Here is a 17,066-nt window from a genome sequence, read left to right on the forward strand (position 1 = left end):
ATGGTTCAATAAAATTTCTAAACTTAAAATAAAAAAAACAAAACAGAAATAGAAACAGGGTATGGGGATACAGTGAAAAGTCTAAAAAAAAGCAATTGCTATGCATGCACCTCTGGGTGACCAGTGGTTCAGGGTACCCTTCCCCTTGGGGCGGGACGTGGAGGACCAAGGAGTGAACTATATGCGGCACTGTACCAAGACCTGATAGGATGGGGGAACAAAGCTTGTCAGTCACTCTCCCAGATGTTCCCTGAGCTGCCATTAAAAGACATAAAGGTGCCACTTGTATTCTCCTTGGTCAGTGGGAACCACACAGCTTGCCTCTCACAGCAGGGTGTAGAGTTCACACGAAACCTGGGAGAACAGAAGACTTGTGTCAAGACCTTTAATGTTACAAGCAGGGAGGAACAGAAGAACTATTCTGCACTTGGAATGCCCAGAGCTGACCTGTAGTAGTACTGTGGAAGAAGAACTTTGATACCAATACTTCCCCCTAGGTTGAGGGGTACATGTGCAATTGTACAATTGGCTATACTATTTACCCTGGTATTTGAGAGTAAGAAGGTAAAGGGGAAGGGCAGGCCTAAGCGGGACATATTGGGGACCTCATTTAATGACAGAATATATATAGATGCCATAGAGGTCCCTAGAGGAGTTTAAAGTCTCGAAACCAGATAGCAGCTGGATTTGAATCTGTTCTGTTTTAGTGGGCAATCATCAATAAAAATGTAGATTGGAATCAGTCTACTATAACCAACAATGATTCAATTAATTACACCAGGGATGCAGTGAAAGGAATAGCTGAGTAATTTGATGCCACCAGTAGGATGGCAGGAAGAATAGGATGTGTTAAACATGATATTAGCAGAGAAAGGACGGGTCTGTGTTATGGTGGGAGAGAGTTGTACTACTTTCATTCCCAACAACACAGCTCCTGATGGGACAATTACCAAAGCTCTGCAGGGATTAACCACACTAGCGGCAGAATTAACAGAGAATTCAGGGATAGACATTCATTACACCGGGTGGTTGGACTTTTGGCTTGGGGAAAGGGAAGGGGATGATGGTATCCATACTCACTTCTCTATTGTAGTAGCTGGAGTCCTAACTGCTGTGGGGTGCTGTATAATCAATCCCCTGTGTGAGGGTTGATCCAAAGACTAATAGAAACGGCCATTAGCATAGCAAATGCCATTGAATCAACATCAGTCAGCGAGCAACTTACTCCTGCTTGAGGAAATGGAAAGAAATAAGAAGGAACATCCTGAACAAGAGAGTATGGTGGAACTAATGATGCAACATTAACATGGGTATATAAAAGAAAAGGGATTGTGAAGAAGTGTGAGAAGGGATTCTTTATAATACTTTTTCTAACACTCTGTAAAACTCTGGTGTCAATTGTTGCAGATGCATACAGGAACAGTATGCATACAGGAAATAAGAGGGGGAAGAGGGAGAAAGAGCTGACAGGCTGCCTGAGAAATAAGCGAGAGGGAGATAAGACATTTTCTTTGCTATCTGCTTGAAAAACATGCAGTCTCAGCAACTACAGAACACAAACTTTGCTAGAATAGACAGTAGCTAACTGAAGGATATGACATGTAGATAAACAATGTAGGTAAAAGTAAATAAGGGTATAGGGTCGCCATAAAGAGGGAAGAGCAGGAGTAGTAGTAGAAGTAAACAGAGGCATGGAAAAAGGAAGTACAGTAGGTAACAGTTGATAGGTTGTCTAAGGATGGGAGCTACCTCTACCCTGACCATGGAAATGTAGACAAGAGGGACCAGAATGAAAGAATAAACTATATAATGTAAAGCTGAAGTCATCTTTATGTGCATACTCTGTGTCACCCTTTCTTGCAAGAGAGTAAAATAAAACTATTTGCTGTTTCCCATCGGAGTCTGTCCTGAGTTCATCCAGGGAGAGATTGTGTTTCTCATAGAGGAGGAGAGCATGAGTTGTACTGGGTCATAGCCCAGTATCTTGTATCCATGTTACTTAACCTCATTGTGAGAAATGAAAAATACTATATTTTCTAATGGTGTCAGTTATTGCAGAATGATGCAAAGGTGTGATACATAAAAGAACATAACACTTACATATAATACATCTAATCAGGTGTAGTTAAATAAAAGCAGAATAACTGCAAATTAAAAACACTAATACAGAAGTAATAACAAAAATTCCAGCAAAGGGAATTTTATTAACACTGTGTGCACATACAAGTAAGAAATATTTGCTGAATACGGATAGGGGGAGGGGGAAGCATTCTTGGGAACAAAATATTGTTACTGACTACAGTGCCCTTAGTCAAGTTAACATGTAGAAAGATGAGTCAGCAGAACTAGCCATAAAGGCTATTGTTCAGATCAGGAGCTCAAGTACTAGTGTTGCCCGATTTCCGATTTGAATAGATTCACCAATTCAAATTGGATGAATTGATTCGAATCTATTTGGTTTAAAAAATTGGCCTTGCGATTCGGATTCCAACCCCTCCCCCCTATGCCCCCTAAAGCAGAAGCGGCAGCACTGCATCGTTCTGGCTGTCCACTGCCGCTCCTGCTTTAGGGGGCGAGGGGGGGAGGGCCAGTCAGGAAGTGCTGCAGACCCCACCTGGCCTCCTCCCGCGGGGGGCATCTATAGCTGTTCAGATTACTGGTAATTTACGGCAGTCTGCAGAGAGGATCGCTGCGTGCTGTAGTGATCCTTGCAGGCTGCCGTCATCCTCAGGAGCACTTTCAATCTGTCACAATCCTGCCCCTGATGTCAGAGGAGGGGCGGGACTGCGGCAGATTAAACATGCTCCTGAGGATGACAGCAGCCTGAAAGGATCACTATAGCACCAGTGATCCTCTCTGCAAGCTGCCGTAAATTACCGGTATCTGAGCAGGTATGAGCGGGAGGTAACGCGGGTAAGAGTGGGAGGTAACGAGCAGGAGGCCAGGGGGGACCAGGCCTTCAGGGGAACAAGCAGGCCTTGGGGGGGGGGGCTGGTGTAGAAGTACCGGAGGGAGGGAAGGGGGGTTCAGAGATGTGCATATACCGGACTGGGGGGAGGGAGGAAATAATGGGTCTAAAAACAGAGGAGAGGGAGAGAGATGGTGGACAATGGGATGGAGGGAGGGAAGGAACAGAAAGGGAGATGAAGTTGGACACAAGGGATGGTGTGGAGGGGGATAGGGATACTGGATAGGAGAGTAGTTGGGAAGAGTAAAGGGAGAGATGGTGGACCCTGGGGTGGTGGGGAAGGAGGGAGAGATGCTGGATTATAAGGATGGTTGAGGAAAAGGAAGAGATGGTGGAGCTGGAAAAGGTGGGGTCCATCACTGCAACTGCAGGGATGGAGAAGGAAAAAAAGAAAGATGCCAGACCTCCGGGGCAGGGAAGGGAAACAGGAGAGGACAGAGATGGAAGATGGATGGTTAGCAAGGAGAAAGAAGAAAACAACAAATGGTCAGGAGACCATGGTAAGCAAGGTATCAGAAGACAAACAGAAACCAGAGTCTGGAACCAACATGATTCGAATAATGACATAACAACAAAAGGTAGAAAAACAATTTTATTTTCTATTTTGTGATTACAATATGTCAGATTTGAAATGTGTATCCTGCCAGAACTGGTGTTAGACTGCGAACTTGAGCTAGGATTTAACAGAGAGGAAAAGTCTTTTGTTTACACCACAGCACCAGTGTGGGTAGGAGAGAGCAAAGGGGGGTGAAGAGGCTATAAAAGAAACCCCCTAGTATTAAGGAGTTAATTAATAATTACTTGTGTTAACAAATCTATTTTATGAAAATACTCCACAAGTTAGAAAAACACTATGGGGTCCTTTTATCAAGTCGCACTAGCGGGGTTAGTGCGTTGGACATTTCATCACGCACTAACCCCTGCGGCCGGCTAAAAAACTAACGCCTGCTCAATGCAGGCATTAGTGGCTAGCGCGGCAGGTGGTTTAACGTGTGTTAAATCCCTACCGCAGCATGATAAAAGGAACCCTATGTATATTGAAAGCATGAAATGCTGTGTAATAATAATAAATATTAATTAATATAAGTGAAGTGCTCAGTCACCAACCGATCCGTGCATAAAGTACTATTAAAAGTACAAGCGCCGGTGGTACAACAGGGACCATCATTGCACTCTCAGTCCCTTAACCTTCCTTATTCAGTGTTAATAATCAAAAAAGAATGAAAAAATCACTTATCTTCAAATGAACATAAGGAAGGTAGCATGGTATTAGTTCAACTCCAGTGCTCATAACAGGTTTCAATCTCAATTAAAGAATCCCCATGTTTGAAACTCCCATAGCCTCCCTTCGACTTGAGTTTCGTGTGGGCGTCGTCAGGAAGGGGGCATTAGCTACAGGCAAGAGGGAATCTCCTGTCCAAACACTGAATAAGGAAGGTTAAGGGACTGAGAGTGCAATGATGGTCCCTGTTGTACAACCGGCGCTTGTACTTTTAATAGTATTTTATGCACGGATCGGTTGGTGACTGAGCACTTCACTTATATTAATTAATATTTATTATTATTATTACACAGCATTTTATGCTTTCAATATACATATTGTTTTTCTAAGTTGTGGAGTATTTTTATATAATATAAAATAAACCCACTAGGATGTTTGAAAAAAACACCCAATTGGGCAGGAAAATTGAATCGAATCAAATCGAAATTTTTTTTTCCTGAATCGGGCAGCAGTATCAAGCACAAAGCATGAGGGGGAGTATGTGAAAGGAGGGGACAGTGCCCAAATAAGGGCAACTGTAAATATTGTCGGAGGTCAAGAGAATAAGGGGAATGGGAGAAAGTAGCTAGGGGCGGAGAAACAGAAAATAGGTGTGAAAATAGGTTGTATCCAATGAGCAGGCAATGAACGTACCATGCCAAGTGTGCCTACCTTGCCATTTATTTGTGCAGATCGACACCCTTTTTGGCCAAAAAGTAATCTTACTTTACCCAAAGCCTCAGTTTTTCTCATTGTGTGGGCAGCATTTCTCACATCATCCATAAGCAGTAGCTTTTTCTCCTTAATAATGGTTATATGACTTCTTTTTTTTTTTTCCAGAGGGCAGCTTTCTATTCAGATGCCTTTAGGAACAGACTCATATGGCTGCTTGGTAAATTCATAAGTATCATAGCTCTACTCCAACCCAGTCACACAGCCACGAGCCTCCGGGCTGAGGAATATAATATTAGCATTTAGCCCACCTTTAGTAATATACAGGAGCCCTAGCATCTGGGGTTACAACCTAGGCCGAGGAGCAGAGGACTGTGCACGTGTAACGTAGTAAAGTGACTGTAGCTACTGTGACGTGTCAGTGGTGAGTGGAGGTGCGCTAGCGCCGTGTGACGGTCGACGATGCGCGCATGCGCAGCGTAGAAGCTACCAGAAGCTGGACGGAGGCAGTCGGCTGCTGTGTTTGCTGGTGAAAGAGGCCGTTAATTGTAACTCCTGTCTTGATATTTTTAAAAGGTTTATTATTAACAGAAGCAGTGTGGTATGTTTTTTATTGTTTTGAGAAAGTATTCGGGAATTCCCGGTGGATTGGGTGGGGACCACCGCACGACGGTTATGTGGCAACTCAGAATTTCGAGGAGTGGATGAAAGAGTTAACGTTAGGGTGATTGAGATATACAGTTAGAGCTGAGTGGAATTTTCTACTCGTGAGAATTTGCGTTGGGATCGAAGACATTGAGCTTTCGCAGTAATTTCGATAACGAGATCGTTGATGTGAGAGGCTATGTGTTAAAGGTTAAATAATAAACGTCAAAATGTATTTGGCAAGCTACTCTTGAGTCGATGTCATAAAGGAAGGCTGGGTTAGTTCTACTGTTTGCTCCTCCCCCTGCTCGCTTCCATTTTGTTTGTCGAGTCGGTTGGTTCTGCTTTTCTTGGGAGAAGGTGAAATGAAGCTAGCTATAAATTCTAAGGTTATAATGTTTTCTATGTAGTTTGGCGCACAATTGGCAACAGGTGGACTAGGCATCTGGAGACCAGGGTCATAGCGTGAAGTAAATAACCGGCAACGGGTTCTGAAAATGGCGTTAGTAATATTACTGTAGTACTAAAACATAGGGCGTGGAATCTGCAGTCAAAATTCCTAGATAAATATTTAGAAGCCGGTTTAAGAACATGTTGCAGAGGTGGGATGATGGGATAATTGTCAGTAAATACTCAAGGAAATGGCTGGGGTTTATTAAGCAGAGTGTCAACTAGTCTACTAGTGGAACAGAAATCGTCAGATTCTTAATAATCACGGTTCAGGGGAAAACTTTCTCTTCCTTGAAGTTGATAAGTTTAAATATAGCTCAACTGGTTCATGAAATGAGTCTGTGTATGGTGTGATTAAATAGTTCACGTAGTTCCAGTTTTCTCACTTGTTTTTCTTGAACCGGTAGTGTGATTTATTAAGTTGTAAAGATAGTATACAGTATTATGAAAAGGGGTATGCACAGATTGACTTTAATTGATGGCTACAAAGTGTTAATTCTTTCTTGGACCATGTTATCTATATGAAACTGTTGGGTATAACTCTTAAATTCATACGCTTTCAGAGTCAGTATTTGTTGATACTGGCCTTTTTTTATCCTAGAGAAAAGTCAAAGCATTGTGAAGTCATTGTATTTATCTAGAAATAAGTGTGCTGGTTTTTCTTGTCCCAACTTGGTCTGGTCTGAGGGAAACTATCATTTTTATTTCCTTGACTAGCGTTAGAATTTCTTACTTAGTCCTTTTAAACCTGTAGCAGCACCCTGCTTCAGCCCTAGCCCATAATCTTTAGAGAGTAAAGGAACCGAATTTTGGATTTAGCTGATGCTTTTTTTGTTGTTGTAGCTCCATGCAATTTAGATTTTGCTACAAGTAAGTATTTTCCTGCCTCTGAACGTTTTATATTCCAAAGTTTTACTTAGTGGAGGCTAAGTGACTTGCCAGAGATCACAAGGATCCATAATAAAATTTGAACCAGGCTTCCTTGGTTCGCAGCTTGCAACTCTAATAGGATATCCCTCCACTCTTCCAATCCTTTTTATCCACCTTGCTTTTTTGAGTGTTGGTTCCTTTAGTAAAGTTGCTCCTGGATGACCTCATGCAGCTGGTATGATTAGCTCGAGTTAGTGCTGAATCCTAAGCTTTTCCCCAAGGATATGTGTGCTTTTCTTTCTTTCTTTTTTCCCTGGGTCTTGTGATTTTTGTGTTTCTTCATTTTCTTGCCCATCTTTGGGAATGTGGGTGCTCTTAAGTTGACCTTGTTTTAAGAGTTTTGTCATAGATAATGCTTTGAAAACAGCTCTTTTAAAAATAGCACTATTTTTATACCCTTTAATACTAATAAAGGGCACAATTGTTGTTTTATTAATGCTGTGTGTTTTGTGAGGTCCTAATGAATGTTTAAAGCTACTTTCATGTTTGTTGAGTTGTTTCTTAGGTGGCCTTAAATGTTATGGGTGAAATAAAGTAGATTCTCTTCAGCTGGGAAGAAATAGTGGTATTGAATTTGTTAGTCTGTAAAGCTGCAATATATTGTTGGTTTTTGGCTAAATTTGTGCAGTATATAGAAGGAAAAAAAACCCTATTTTTTGTGTTCGCATTTAAATGGTTTTGTCAGAAGCCAGAATATATATAATCACCAGTGGGGTGATGGAGTCAGCTGTGATTAATGGAAGTTGTTATAGAGTAGATTAGTTTGCTTTTTTAGATTATGTATTCCATTCATAGGCAGTAAATCATTTTACACTTTTTACCTTTTGAAATATAGGGCCCCAAGCACTGAAGATTTTCCCCATAGACCTTAAATCTAACACTTAATGTTTTCACTAGGTTTGTTGGTTGTTGTTTTTTTTTGTTTGTTTGTTTTTTTTGCTGCTTATGCAGTAAATATTTAAAAAATCTTAATGTCTTGTGTTATTTTTATTTGTCATATACATATTAGTCATCTTCATAGTTAGGTTATATAAAGAGCAACTCCTCAAGGCAGTTCTCAGAAATATGCATGTGTAACAGACTTAAAAATTTTGTCAGAGGAAGCAAGGTATGGGAGAATGTATATGCAGGCAGATAATGGGAATGTGTGGAAGATAAATGGAATGAACAGAATGTACTAGCTGAAGATATACATAATTTACTGTTAGGAAAAGAGATAATAATCATGAAACATTAATCCTTTGGGGGTTGAACCACATGTCTTTTTGTATGCTTAGTCATGGTTCTTTGTCTTTCAGAAATCCGAGCAGTGATTGACTTGAAGGGTGTGTGAATCATTGCTGCAGTCTTTCTTGGCACACAGATCACTGACTGGCTGGTCTTAGCAGTTCAGTTTACAGTCTAAAGTCCATTACCTCGTTGAACTTGGTAACCATGGCTGGAGTGCGAAGGCCACTGCTGATTCAGTCTTGGGAGGAAGATGAGTGCCTAGAATATTATGGGATGTTCTCCCTTCACCAGATGTTTGATGTGATTGGTTCACAGTTAACTGAGAATGATATTGAGGTGCTGTCCTTTCTGTTAGATGAGACTTGCACATGGATGCACCCTTTAGACCCTTCTCTTTGGGAGATTGCAGAAGACAATGAGCACATCAATGAAGACAGGTCTTCTAGAGAGAGCAGAGCTCAGCATGGAGAGCTAGCTGTCAGATGGCATAGACGGAATCCTTGGAGGGGAACTCAAGGACAGGATACTTGTGAGGATCAGAGTTTAGACAAAAACAATGTCCATAGACCTAAAAATGGGGTGGAGCTGCTGTTTGAGCTTGAAAGGCGAGGCAAATGTGATGAAACCAATTTTCAACATCTTCTGCAGTTACTTCGAGTCCTTTCCAGGCATGACCTGCTTCCATATGTGTCGCAGAAGAGACCAAGAACAGGTATTATGAGCAGACTTGCACAAGTCTGCTTCTTTTTTTTATCTGAGCCTCTTTTGAAAGTATTCATAGTGTTGCTGTGGGCAGATGACATGAGATTTTACTTTGTAGGGTTAAATTATAAGTGAGTTTTATAAAATGCCATGCCCTTTACACTGAAGCTTGGGAATTGTGGTCTCTTGAGCCTATGATACAGGTCTTTAGTTAAAAGTATTTATTTTGCTAAACTAAAACAAAGTAACCTGCATTTCATGAATCTGGCTAATGGTTAATTCAGACCTCTCCACTACAAATTGATTTCCAATGCAATAGATGTGTCATTCTGGACAAGTGGGTTATTTCTCCATAGCCACTAGCCATTTGCAGAAGGAATCCACTCCGGATTTTTTCTGTGATCCTTCTACTTCACCAGGAGTCTTTACTGCCACTTGCAGTTTTTCCCTTCTGCATGCAAGCTGGAAAGAGTGTTTCTGTTCTGCTCTACCCTGTTCTTATTTTATTCGTTTTTCAGTGCTCGGAACCTTCACCTTTGTTTCAGCTGTGCCTGCGTAGAGAAGAAGCAGACTGTGGTCTGCAAGCTGATCCCTGGTGGTACCTGTTGGCCAGCCTGCACAAGTATTTTTGGAGCTCAGGGCCATCCCCACTTTTAATCCTCACCTACTGCTTAGCAGGGGTTTGAGCGCAGGCTTTTAGGTACCTCAGCAGTGCCTTGCAGGATGCCTGCTGCATTTTTCACCTTCCCCCTTCTGTTAGCACTTCCTTTGGTCTGCGGTCAGACACCATGTTTGACTGGCAGTCTGAAGATCAGAGTTGAAGAGGCATTTCCAGCATGAGGCAGTGATTCTTCTCCTTTCCAGCTACTGTAAAGAGCTGAGGCAGACTGCAGTACATTGCCAAACAGCACAGGTCACAGTGAGCAAGACTATTACAGCCTTTGAAGTGAATCAGGGGAGAGGGTCTGAAAAACAGGTTTTTGAGGATTTCTGAATGTTCCTTTTTTTCTTCCCCCTCTTGAAAAATCCTAAATTCACAGTTTTTTACTTTGGTTTGTGGATTTTTAAAAGTGTTTTTTATGTGTGAAAATCTTGACGGTGGCCATCTTGGATTTTAGCACAAAAAAAAAAATTTCCCCCCAAAAGTTCCCTGTACTTCCAAAACTTCAATTTCTGCCTTAAAACTGATTGGGATGGAGTCCTTGGACTCTTTTACCACAAATTCTGTGCCTCAGGAGCATCTTTGTGCCACATGTCATGTGGTGTGGATTGGAGAGGTGGGTGTGGCCAGATTAACCCTTATTCTGCATACTAAGATGACAAAGAGGGCTGCTTTTTCTGTTTTCAGGGCCTGAAAATGGTGACCGCTCTGCGAGTAAGAATCTGAATGCCCCAAAGCCCAAAAAACGCAAAGTAGAGTCATCACAGGGTGATTCAATGCTTCCTGGTCCAAATGCCTTCTCAGACTTCTTGAAAACTTTTTTGGAAAGTCTTTCACTAGAGTTGTTCTCCTCCTGCGCAGTCCTGCTGCATGTCGGACTTGTTTTGTCGAGGCACAACCTTCCAAGGCATGTCTTCACAGGTTTGCCGCTGTTCAGGACCCTGGACATCTCTCTCCATGGGATATAAATAAGAATGATAATTTTACCGATTCTTTATTTTCTGCAGATGCTCCTCCCATGGAAGGGGACCCAGGACTGTACGCTGGCACGTTGGATCTTGTTTTGGCTTCAGAACCTGGGGATGATCCCACAGTTCTGCATTTAAGTCCACTGCCTTACCTAATCTCATATCAGAGTCTCTGAGCCGAATTTGGACACACAGCCAGCTCGTTTTACCACCTCCCTCGTATGGAGTGAGGGTTCTGTACTTTGTGTTTCCCTGGCATCCAGGCATTAATGTCTTGATTTTGGCGCATGGGATTCTCCTGAAGGGGGTCTCAAAGTAGCGAGAGCCATGTCCAGGCTGTATCCTATGGCACAGAAGTATCAGCAACTTTTTAATCAATCTAAAGTGGATTCCGTGGTTGCACTGATTACTAAGTTTTACCTCCCTTCCGAGTGAAAGTGGTGTGGTGCTGAAGGATAATCAGGACTGCAGATTGGATGTGGTTCTCAGGAGACTTTTTGAGGCAGTAGCTATGGGAGTCAAAGCTGCCTCGGCAGAATCCTTTGTCACTCGTGCTTGTCTGTCTAGGCTATGCTCTTTAGAGAGTGAGGGAGATGACCCCTCCCCCAAACTTCTTTTATCTGGTGTGGATTGTGTAGCAGACATGCTGTATGACATTATACAGGTCCTGGGTGAAGCATCAGTTTACTCCATTTCTGATAGTAGAATGTCTGGTTCAGACAATGGATGGATTCCATCTTTAAAGGTACTCTGACCAGACTCCCTTTTAAGGGGCAGCTTTTATTTGGAAAAGGTCTGGATGACCTCATGTTGCCCTAAGACACTGCCTGATAGTAGACCCAGAACCTCTAGTAGGAGTGTCAAATTCAATCACATAAGGGGACGAAATCTAAAACTTAGGCCGTCACGGGCTGAATTTTTTTATTAAGTTATTTAGGGGTCCTTTTATTAAGGTGTCCTTTTATTAAGGTACACTAACAGATTTAGCGCTCGCTAAATGCGTAACTTAATAAAAGTACTTCTTAGTCTTAGTAGAAGTATAGGGTTACAACCTCTCCAACCCCATGCCGGCTCTGTGATGTAAACAAAATAAAAAAGACTTTTCCTCTCTCTTTTAGGACCTAGTTTATGCTTGCTGTCTAACACCAGATCTTGCAGGATACACATTTCAAATCTGACATATTGTAATCACAAAACAGAAAATAAACTTGTTTTAAACCTGGGCATGAGGCCTAAGTGCCAAGAAAAAGACTAGTACAACCTTGAAAGTTAAAGTATTATCCCAGGACAAGCAGGCAGCATATTCTCAACATGTGGGTGACATCATCCACGGAGCCCCGTAGTGGACAGCCTCGCAAGCAGACTTGCTTGAAAATCTTCAAAGTTTGCAAGTGCTGCACCGTGCATGCTTTCCCGCCTGAGTTAGGGCGCGCGTCTCCTCAGTTATTAGTTTTATCCCAGGACAAGCAGGCAGCATATTCCCACACATGGGTGACGTCACCGACGGAGCCCCGCAGCGGACAGCCTCGAAAGCAAACTTGCTTGAAGATCTCGATCTTTCGAGCACTGCACCGCGCATGCGCGCGTGCCTTCCCGCCCGAACTAGGGGGCGCATCTCCTGAGAGGATCCTCAGTTCGTTTAATTCCGCGGAGACAAGAAGACACGTTTTTCTACATCTCTGCAGCATTGCCTTCTCTTCACCGCGGCTGTTTCTTTTCTTTCAGTAAAGTTTGGTCGCTGTGCTCTCCTATTTCTTTTTCGTTTTCTTTTCTTTAAAAAAAAAAAAAAAATTTCAATTGTTTCTTTTAATTCTTGTCCGGCCGGTGAGCCTTGGGCCTAGGCCCAATTGCTCCTTCCGTTCGACACGGACTTTATTTTTTCTATGTCCCGGCCTCTCACCGGGTTCAAACGTTGTCGTCAGTGTAATCGTGTGATTTCGGTCACCGATCCCCACTGCCGCTGTCTACAGTGCCTGGGTCCCACTCATTCCCCAGAAGATTGTCACCGTTGTTTCACTCTCACTCCACGGGCTTTTCGACGCCGGTGCGGTCAATTTTTTCAACTTTTCGGAGACATGGAGCAACCTTCGGATTCTACTTCGACCTCGGCGGCTGCCCCGGTCTCGAAGGCTTCGACTCCGACGACATCGACGACTACGGTCTCGAAGGTTTCGACCCAGGCTCCGGCTGGAGCTTCGGTCTCGAAGGCCTCGACCTTGCCTGCTTCGGTTCCCTCGAAGACGGTGTCATCTGCGAAGTCTTCTATGGGGGGTAAGTCTCCGGGTTCTCTTTCAGGTACCGTACCCAAGAAGCCACCAGAGTCCTCTGCACGTCCATCTTCCAAGCGTACCTTCAAGATAAGGGAATACTCACCTTCGAGGTCACCCTCTTCGGAGCGTACTGCTGCACCTACGAGGTCAGAATCTTCTGTCTCGGTGCCGATGCTGGAGGACATGTTGAAATCTATACTCACCACTCAGATTTCCTCCTTAGTGGCTCAATTGGTCCCGTCCTCGACCTTGCCTCGGACTGATCAGCCTGTCACCCAACCAGAGCTTCCAGTATCTCGAGGCCGATCCAGGACACCGAAGAAAATTTCTTCGTCTGATTCTTCTCCAGACTCACCTCCTCCGAAGCACCGGTCGAAGCATTCGAGACCTATTGCTTCCAAGCTTCGGAGGGAGTCTTCGGCATTGGATACCGAGACTTCTCTGCCTCATTCTTCGAAGCCGAAGCATGGATCTTGACACCATCGCACATCGACTCGAAGTCCTTCTCGACCGAAGACTCCACCGTCGAAGCCACCCCGTCGAGACAGCTCATCACAGACCTCGACTCATTCGGTACCACGTACACCTGGTACTTCTCCATCCAGGAGCCTTAAGAGAAAACATTCTCTTACTCCACCTCACAGTGCAGCTTCTTCTGTGACTCTACGTCTAGACTCAGAACCACTTTCACCATATTCCAGAGAGGCTTCTCCCTCATACTCAGCTCTTCCTAAATCTCGCAGTGTATCTCCTGAGGAAGCGTCTGATTCCAAATCCATTTCTTTTGCCAAATTTATATTTGATCTGGGACAAGCTCTCAAACTGGATCTTCATTCAGATTCTAAGTATACTCCTGAATATTTAGCAGATATGGAGCTTCCTCATCCACCTAAAGAGTCCCTCAGATTACCTATGACTCCTGTTCTGAAACAAACCTTTGTTCGTAATATGGAGACTCCTTATTCCATCACTGCCATTCCATCTAAATTGGAATCCCGTTATCGAACAGTTCCATGTAAAGGTTATGAAAAGTCTCAACTATCTCATCAATCCCTGGTAGTAGAATCCTCTTTAAAGAAAGCACATCCTTCTAAAATCTATGCTTCAGTTCCTCCAGGTAGAGAAGGTTGTACCATGGATAAGTTTGGTCGCCGTTTATACCAGAACTCTATGATGGCAAATAGAGTTCTTAATTACAGCTACATTTTTACATCCTACTTCAACCATTTGGGCGCGCGTCTCCTCAGTTATTAGTTTTCTGCGGAGCCAAGAAGCCCTGTTTTTCTTCAGCTCTGCCGTTTACTGCCTTCTTGCACCGCGGCTTTGTTCTTTCTTTTATTTCTCTCGTTTAAGTTGCTGTGTGGCGTGTCAAAAAAAAAAGATTGTTTTTCTTTTTTCTGCTGTTGTTCCGTTCGGGCTCTGAGCTTAGTCTCTGCCATCAGCCCTCGTTCAGCTGCGGCTGTGTTTTCGATCTATGTCCCGGCCTCTTACCGAGTTTAAAAAGTGTAGCCAGTGTGGCTGGGCCATTTCTTTGACTGACCACCATCATTGGTGCATTCAGTGCTTAGGACCCGAACATTGTCCTGAGTCCTGCCTACGCTGTGCTACTCTTCAAAAAAGAGCCCTTCACAATGGTAGTGTCAAAATTCTTGAGCTCTTTGGCACTATGGAGCAGTCTGCGGAGAAGGCCTTGACGTCGGCCCCAGTAGCGACCTTGACCTTGAAGATGTCGCCCTCAACCTTGAAGGCCTCATCTGCTGTGCCTCTTAAGGTTCCGTCCTCAGGTAAGTCTCCTCTTCCTTCTCTAGGTATGCTACCTAAGAAGCCTCCAGCTGAGTCTCAGGCAGTCCAGGCAACGAGTGCAGTCGTGCCAGCCTCTACGAGACCTCCATCCAAGCGTGCCTCCAAACATAGGGATTACTCATTCTCAAGGTCGCCCTCCTTGGAGCACACTGCTGCACCTATACGACCAGATCCATTGGTCTCGGTGCCTATGTTCAAGACATGCTGAAAGCCATATTGACCATACAGATTACCTCGGTCTTCGCTCAGCTTGCTCCTGCCTCGACCCTGCTTCATGTGAGCCAGCCTGAGCATGCCATCGAGGCATCTCGGGACAAGCCTCGTCGGTCTCGACAATTGTCCTCCAGTGACTCTTTGCCTCATCCTTCCAGGCCCGAGTCTCCAGCCACCCAACCTGTTCATGACGAGGGGGCCAAGCCTCGATCGAGGCACCACTCAAAGCATACCTCGTCCTTAAGGCACCTGCCTTCCAAGAAGAGCAAAGAGTCTCCTCTACGGGGTGGACAGTCTCCTGTACCTTGATTGTCGAAGCCCATAAAGACCCCTTAGAAGACCAGGCATAGGTCTCAACCTTCACAGCCTTGTACGCCTCCTGCTTCTCCACATCAAGGCATGTCGAGGTCAAGGACTCATTCCTCGAGACCAGTCATTAGGGATCCTCCTTCTCTGTCTCTCTGAGGCAGGACTTGAGGCTCTCAATTCCTCTGACTCCTGGGACTTCTCCATCGAGGCTTCTAAAACGTAAGTACTCTCTGACTCCACCGATATCTCAAAGTAGAACTTCTTCAGTGACTCTTATGTCGGATACAGATATGCCTTCTCAATATTCTAGAGAAGCTTCTCCATCCTACTCAGCAGCACCTAGATCTCTCACTCCTCGAGGAGGCTTCGACTTCTAAATCATCTTCCTTTATGAAATTCATCTTTGATATGGGTAAGGCTCTTCAGCTTGATCTCCAGTCTAAATCCAAGTATACCCCTGAATATTTGGCCGAGATGGAGCTCCCTCATCCGCCAAAAGAAACCTTGAGACTTCCAATGAATCCTATATTGAAACAAACATATCAGAAATCTTGAGACTCATTCCATTCAGGCTATCCCCTCAAAAATAGAATCTCGTTATCATATAGTTCCTTGCAAGGGGTTTGAGAAGCCACAATTGTCTCATCAATCCTTGGTTGTGGAATCATCCCTAAAGAAATCCAATTCCTCCAAGGTCTAAGCTGCGGTTCCTCCAGGCAGGGAGGGAAGCACCATGGATAAATTTGGACGTTGCCTTTATCAAAATTCAATGATGGCTAATAGAGTCCTCAATTACAATTTCATCTTCACTTCCTACTTCAAATACTGCATAAAAACCATGCCTTATTTTTTCCCTAACTTGGCTGTGCATCATTTACCTGCGTTTAAACAACTTCAGACTTTTTCACAAATTCACCTTTTCATGCTCCAAGCCACTTATGATGCCTTTGAGTTGTCCTCTAGGGTAACTGCTTTCGCTGTAGCAATGTGACGCTTGGCTTGGCTATGCATTGTGGACATGGATCCCAACTTGCAAGACCGTCTAGCTAATTTACCTTGTCAGGGTAATGAGCTTTTTGATGATACCATCGAGGCAGCTACCAAGTGCCTCTCTGAGCATGAGCAATGCTTTGCCTTTCTGGTGCGACCTAAGGCTAAAATTCCACCTGCTAAGCCTTACAAGCCGCCTCCATGGCGTTACCCTCAAAAGTCTACTCCGGCCTTTTCCAGGCCTCCGCCTAGAAGACAGCAGCAGCAACAGCGTCAACAAAAAACATCAGGCTCCGGCTGCAGCGAAGCCAACGCAGTCTTTTTGACAATCTAAGTCTGAACATAACATCCACCTGCATCCATCAGACTCCTCCCCATAGGAGGTTGGATCCATCACTTTTACCAACAGTGGGAGCAGATTACATCAGACCTCTGGGTTCTTATCATTCGGGAGGATTACTCTCTTCAATTCCTTCAAGTGCCACCAGATCTCCCTCCAAGAGAGTTTCCTTCCAGCATATCGCAACTTCCCCTCTTCAGGAGGCTCAGGCTGTTCTTCGCCTTTGAGCTGTCAAGGAGGTTCCCTTGAACCAACAGGACACGGGGTTTTATTCCTGTTATTTTCTAGTCCCAAAGAAGACGGGGGATTTGCAACCTATTCTGGACCTCAGCCCTTGACAAATTTCTTGACAAAAGTTTCGGATGCTGTCTCTTCCAACACTGTATCCCCTGATGGATCAAGGGGATTGGTTGTGCTCTCTTGATCTCAAAGAGGTTTACACTCATATCCCAATTCATCCAGTCTCTCGCAGATTCCTGAGATTTTGGGTGGGGAATCTCCATCTTCAATACCGAGTTCTTCCTTTCGGACTTGCCTCATCCCCCAGGGTCTTCACGAAGTGCCTGATAGTGGTAGCTGCAGCCATGGGGGTCGCAGGGCCTTCAAGTCTTTCCATACCTTCGACGACTGGCTCATACCTTCGCATCTTCCTGC

General features: G+C 44.1%; 1 protein-coding gene across 7 annotated transcripts in view; it reads left to right on the forward strand.

The window, feature by feature from the left end:
• Window positions 1-5,328: 5,328 nt before the first annotated feature.
• DEDD2 (death effector domain containing 2) overlaps window positions 5,329-17,066 on the forward strand; it is a 65,252-nt gene continuing 53,514 nt past the window's right edge. Inside the window, exons 1-2 of one of the 7 annotated variants that reach the window (XM_033963774.1) lie at window positions 5,329-5,449; window positions 8,225-8,868. In XM_033963774.1, the coding sequence (XP_033819665.1) occupies window positions 8,361-8,868 (508 nt within the window). In that variant the 5' untranslated portion in view covers window positions 5,329-5,449; window positions 8,225-8,360. Of the gene's footprint in view, window positions 5,503-5,848; window positions 5,936-6,000; window positions 6,017-6,850; window positions 6,867-8,224; window positions 8,869-17,066 lie in introns of those variants that run through there. The other 6 variants (XM_033963773.1, XM_033963777.1, XM_033963775.1 and 3 more) reach the window with 6 other exon arrangements.

Source organism: Geotrypetes seraphini, chromosome 11 (assembly GCF_902459505.1).
Source record: "Geotrypetes seraphini chromosome 11, aGeoSer1.1, whole genome shotgun sequence".
Classification (NCBI taxonomy): domain Eukaryota; kingdom Metazoa; phylum Chordata; class Amphibia; order Gymnophiona; family Dermophiidae; genus Geotrypetes; species Geotrypetes seraphini.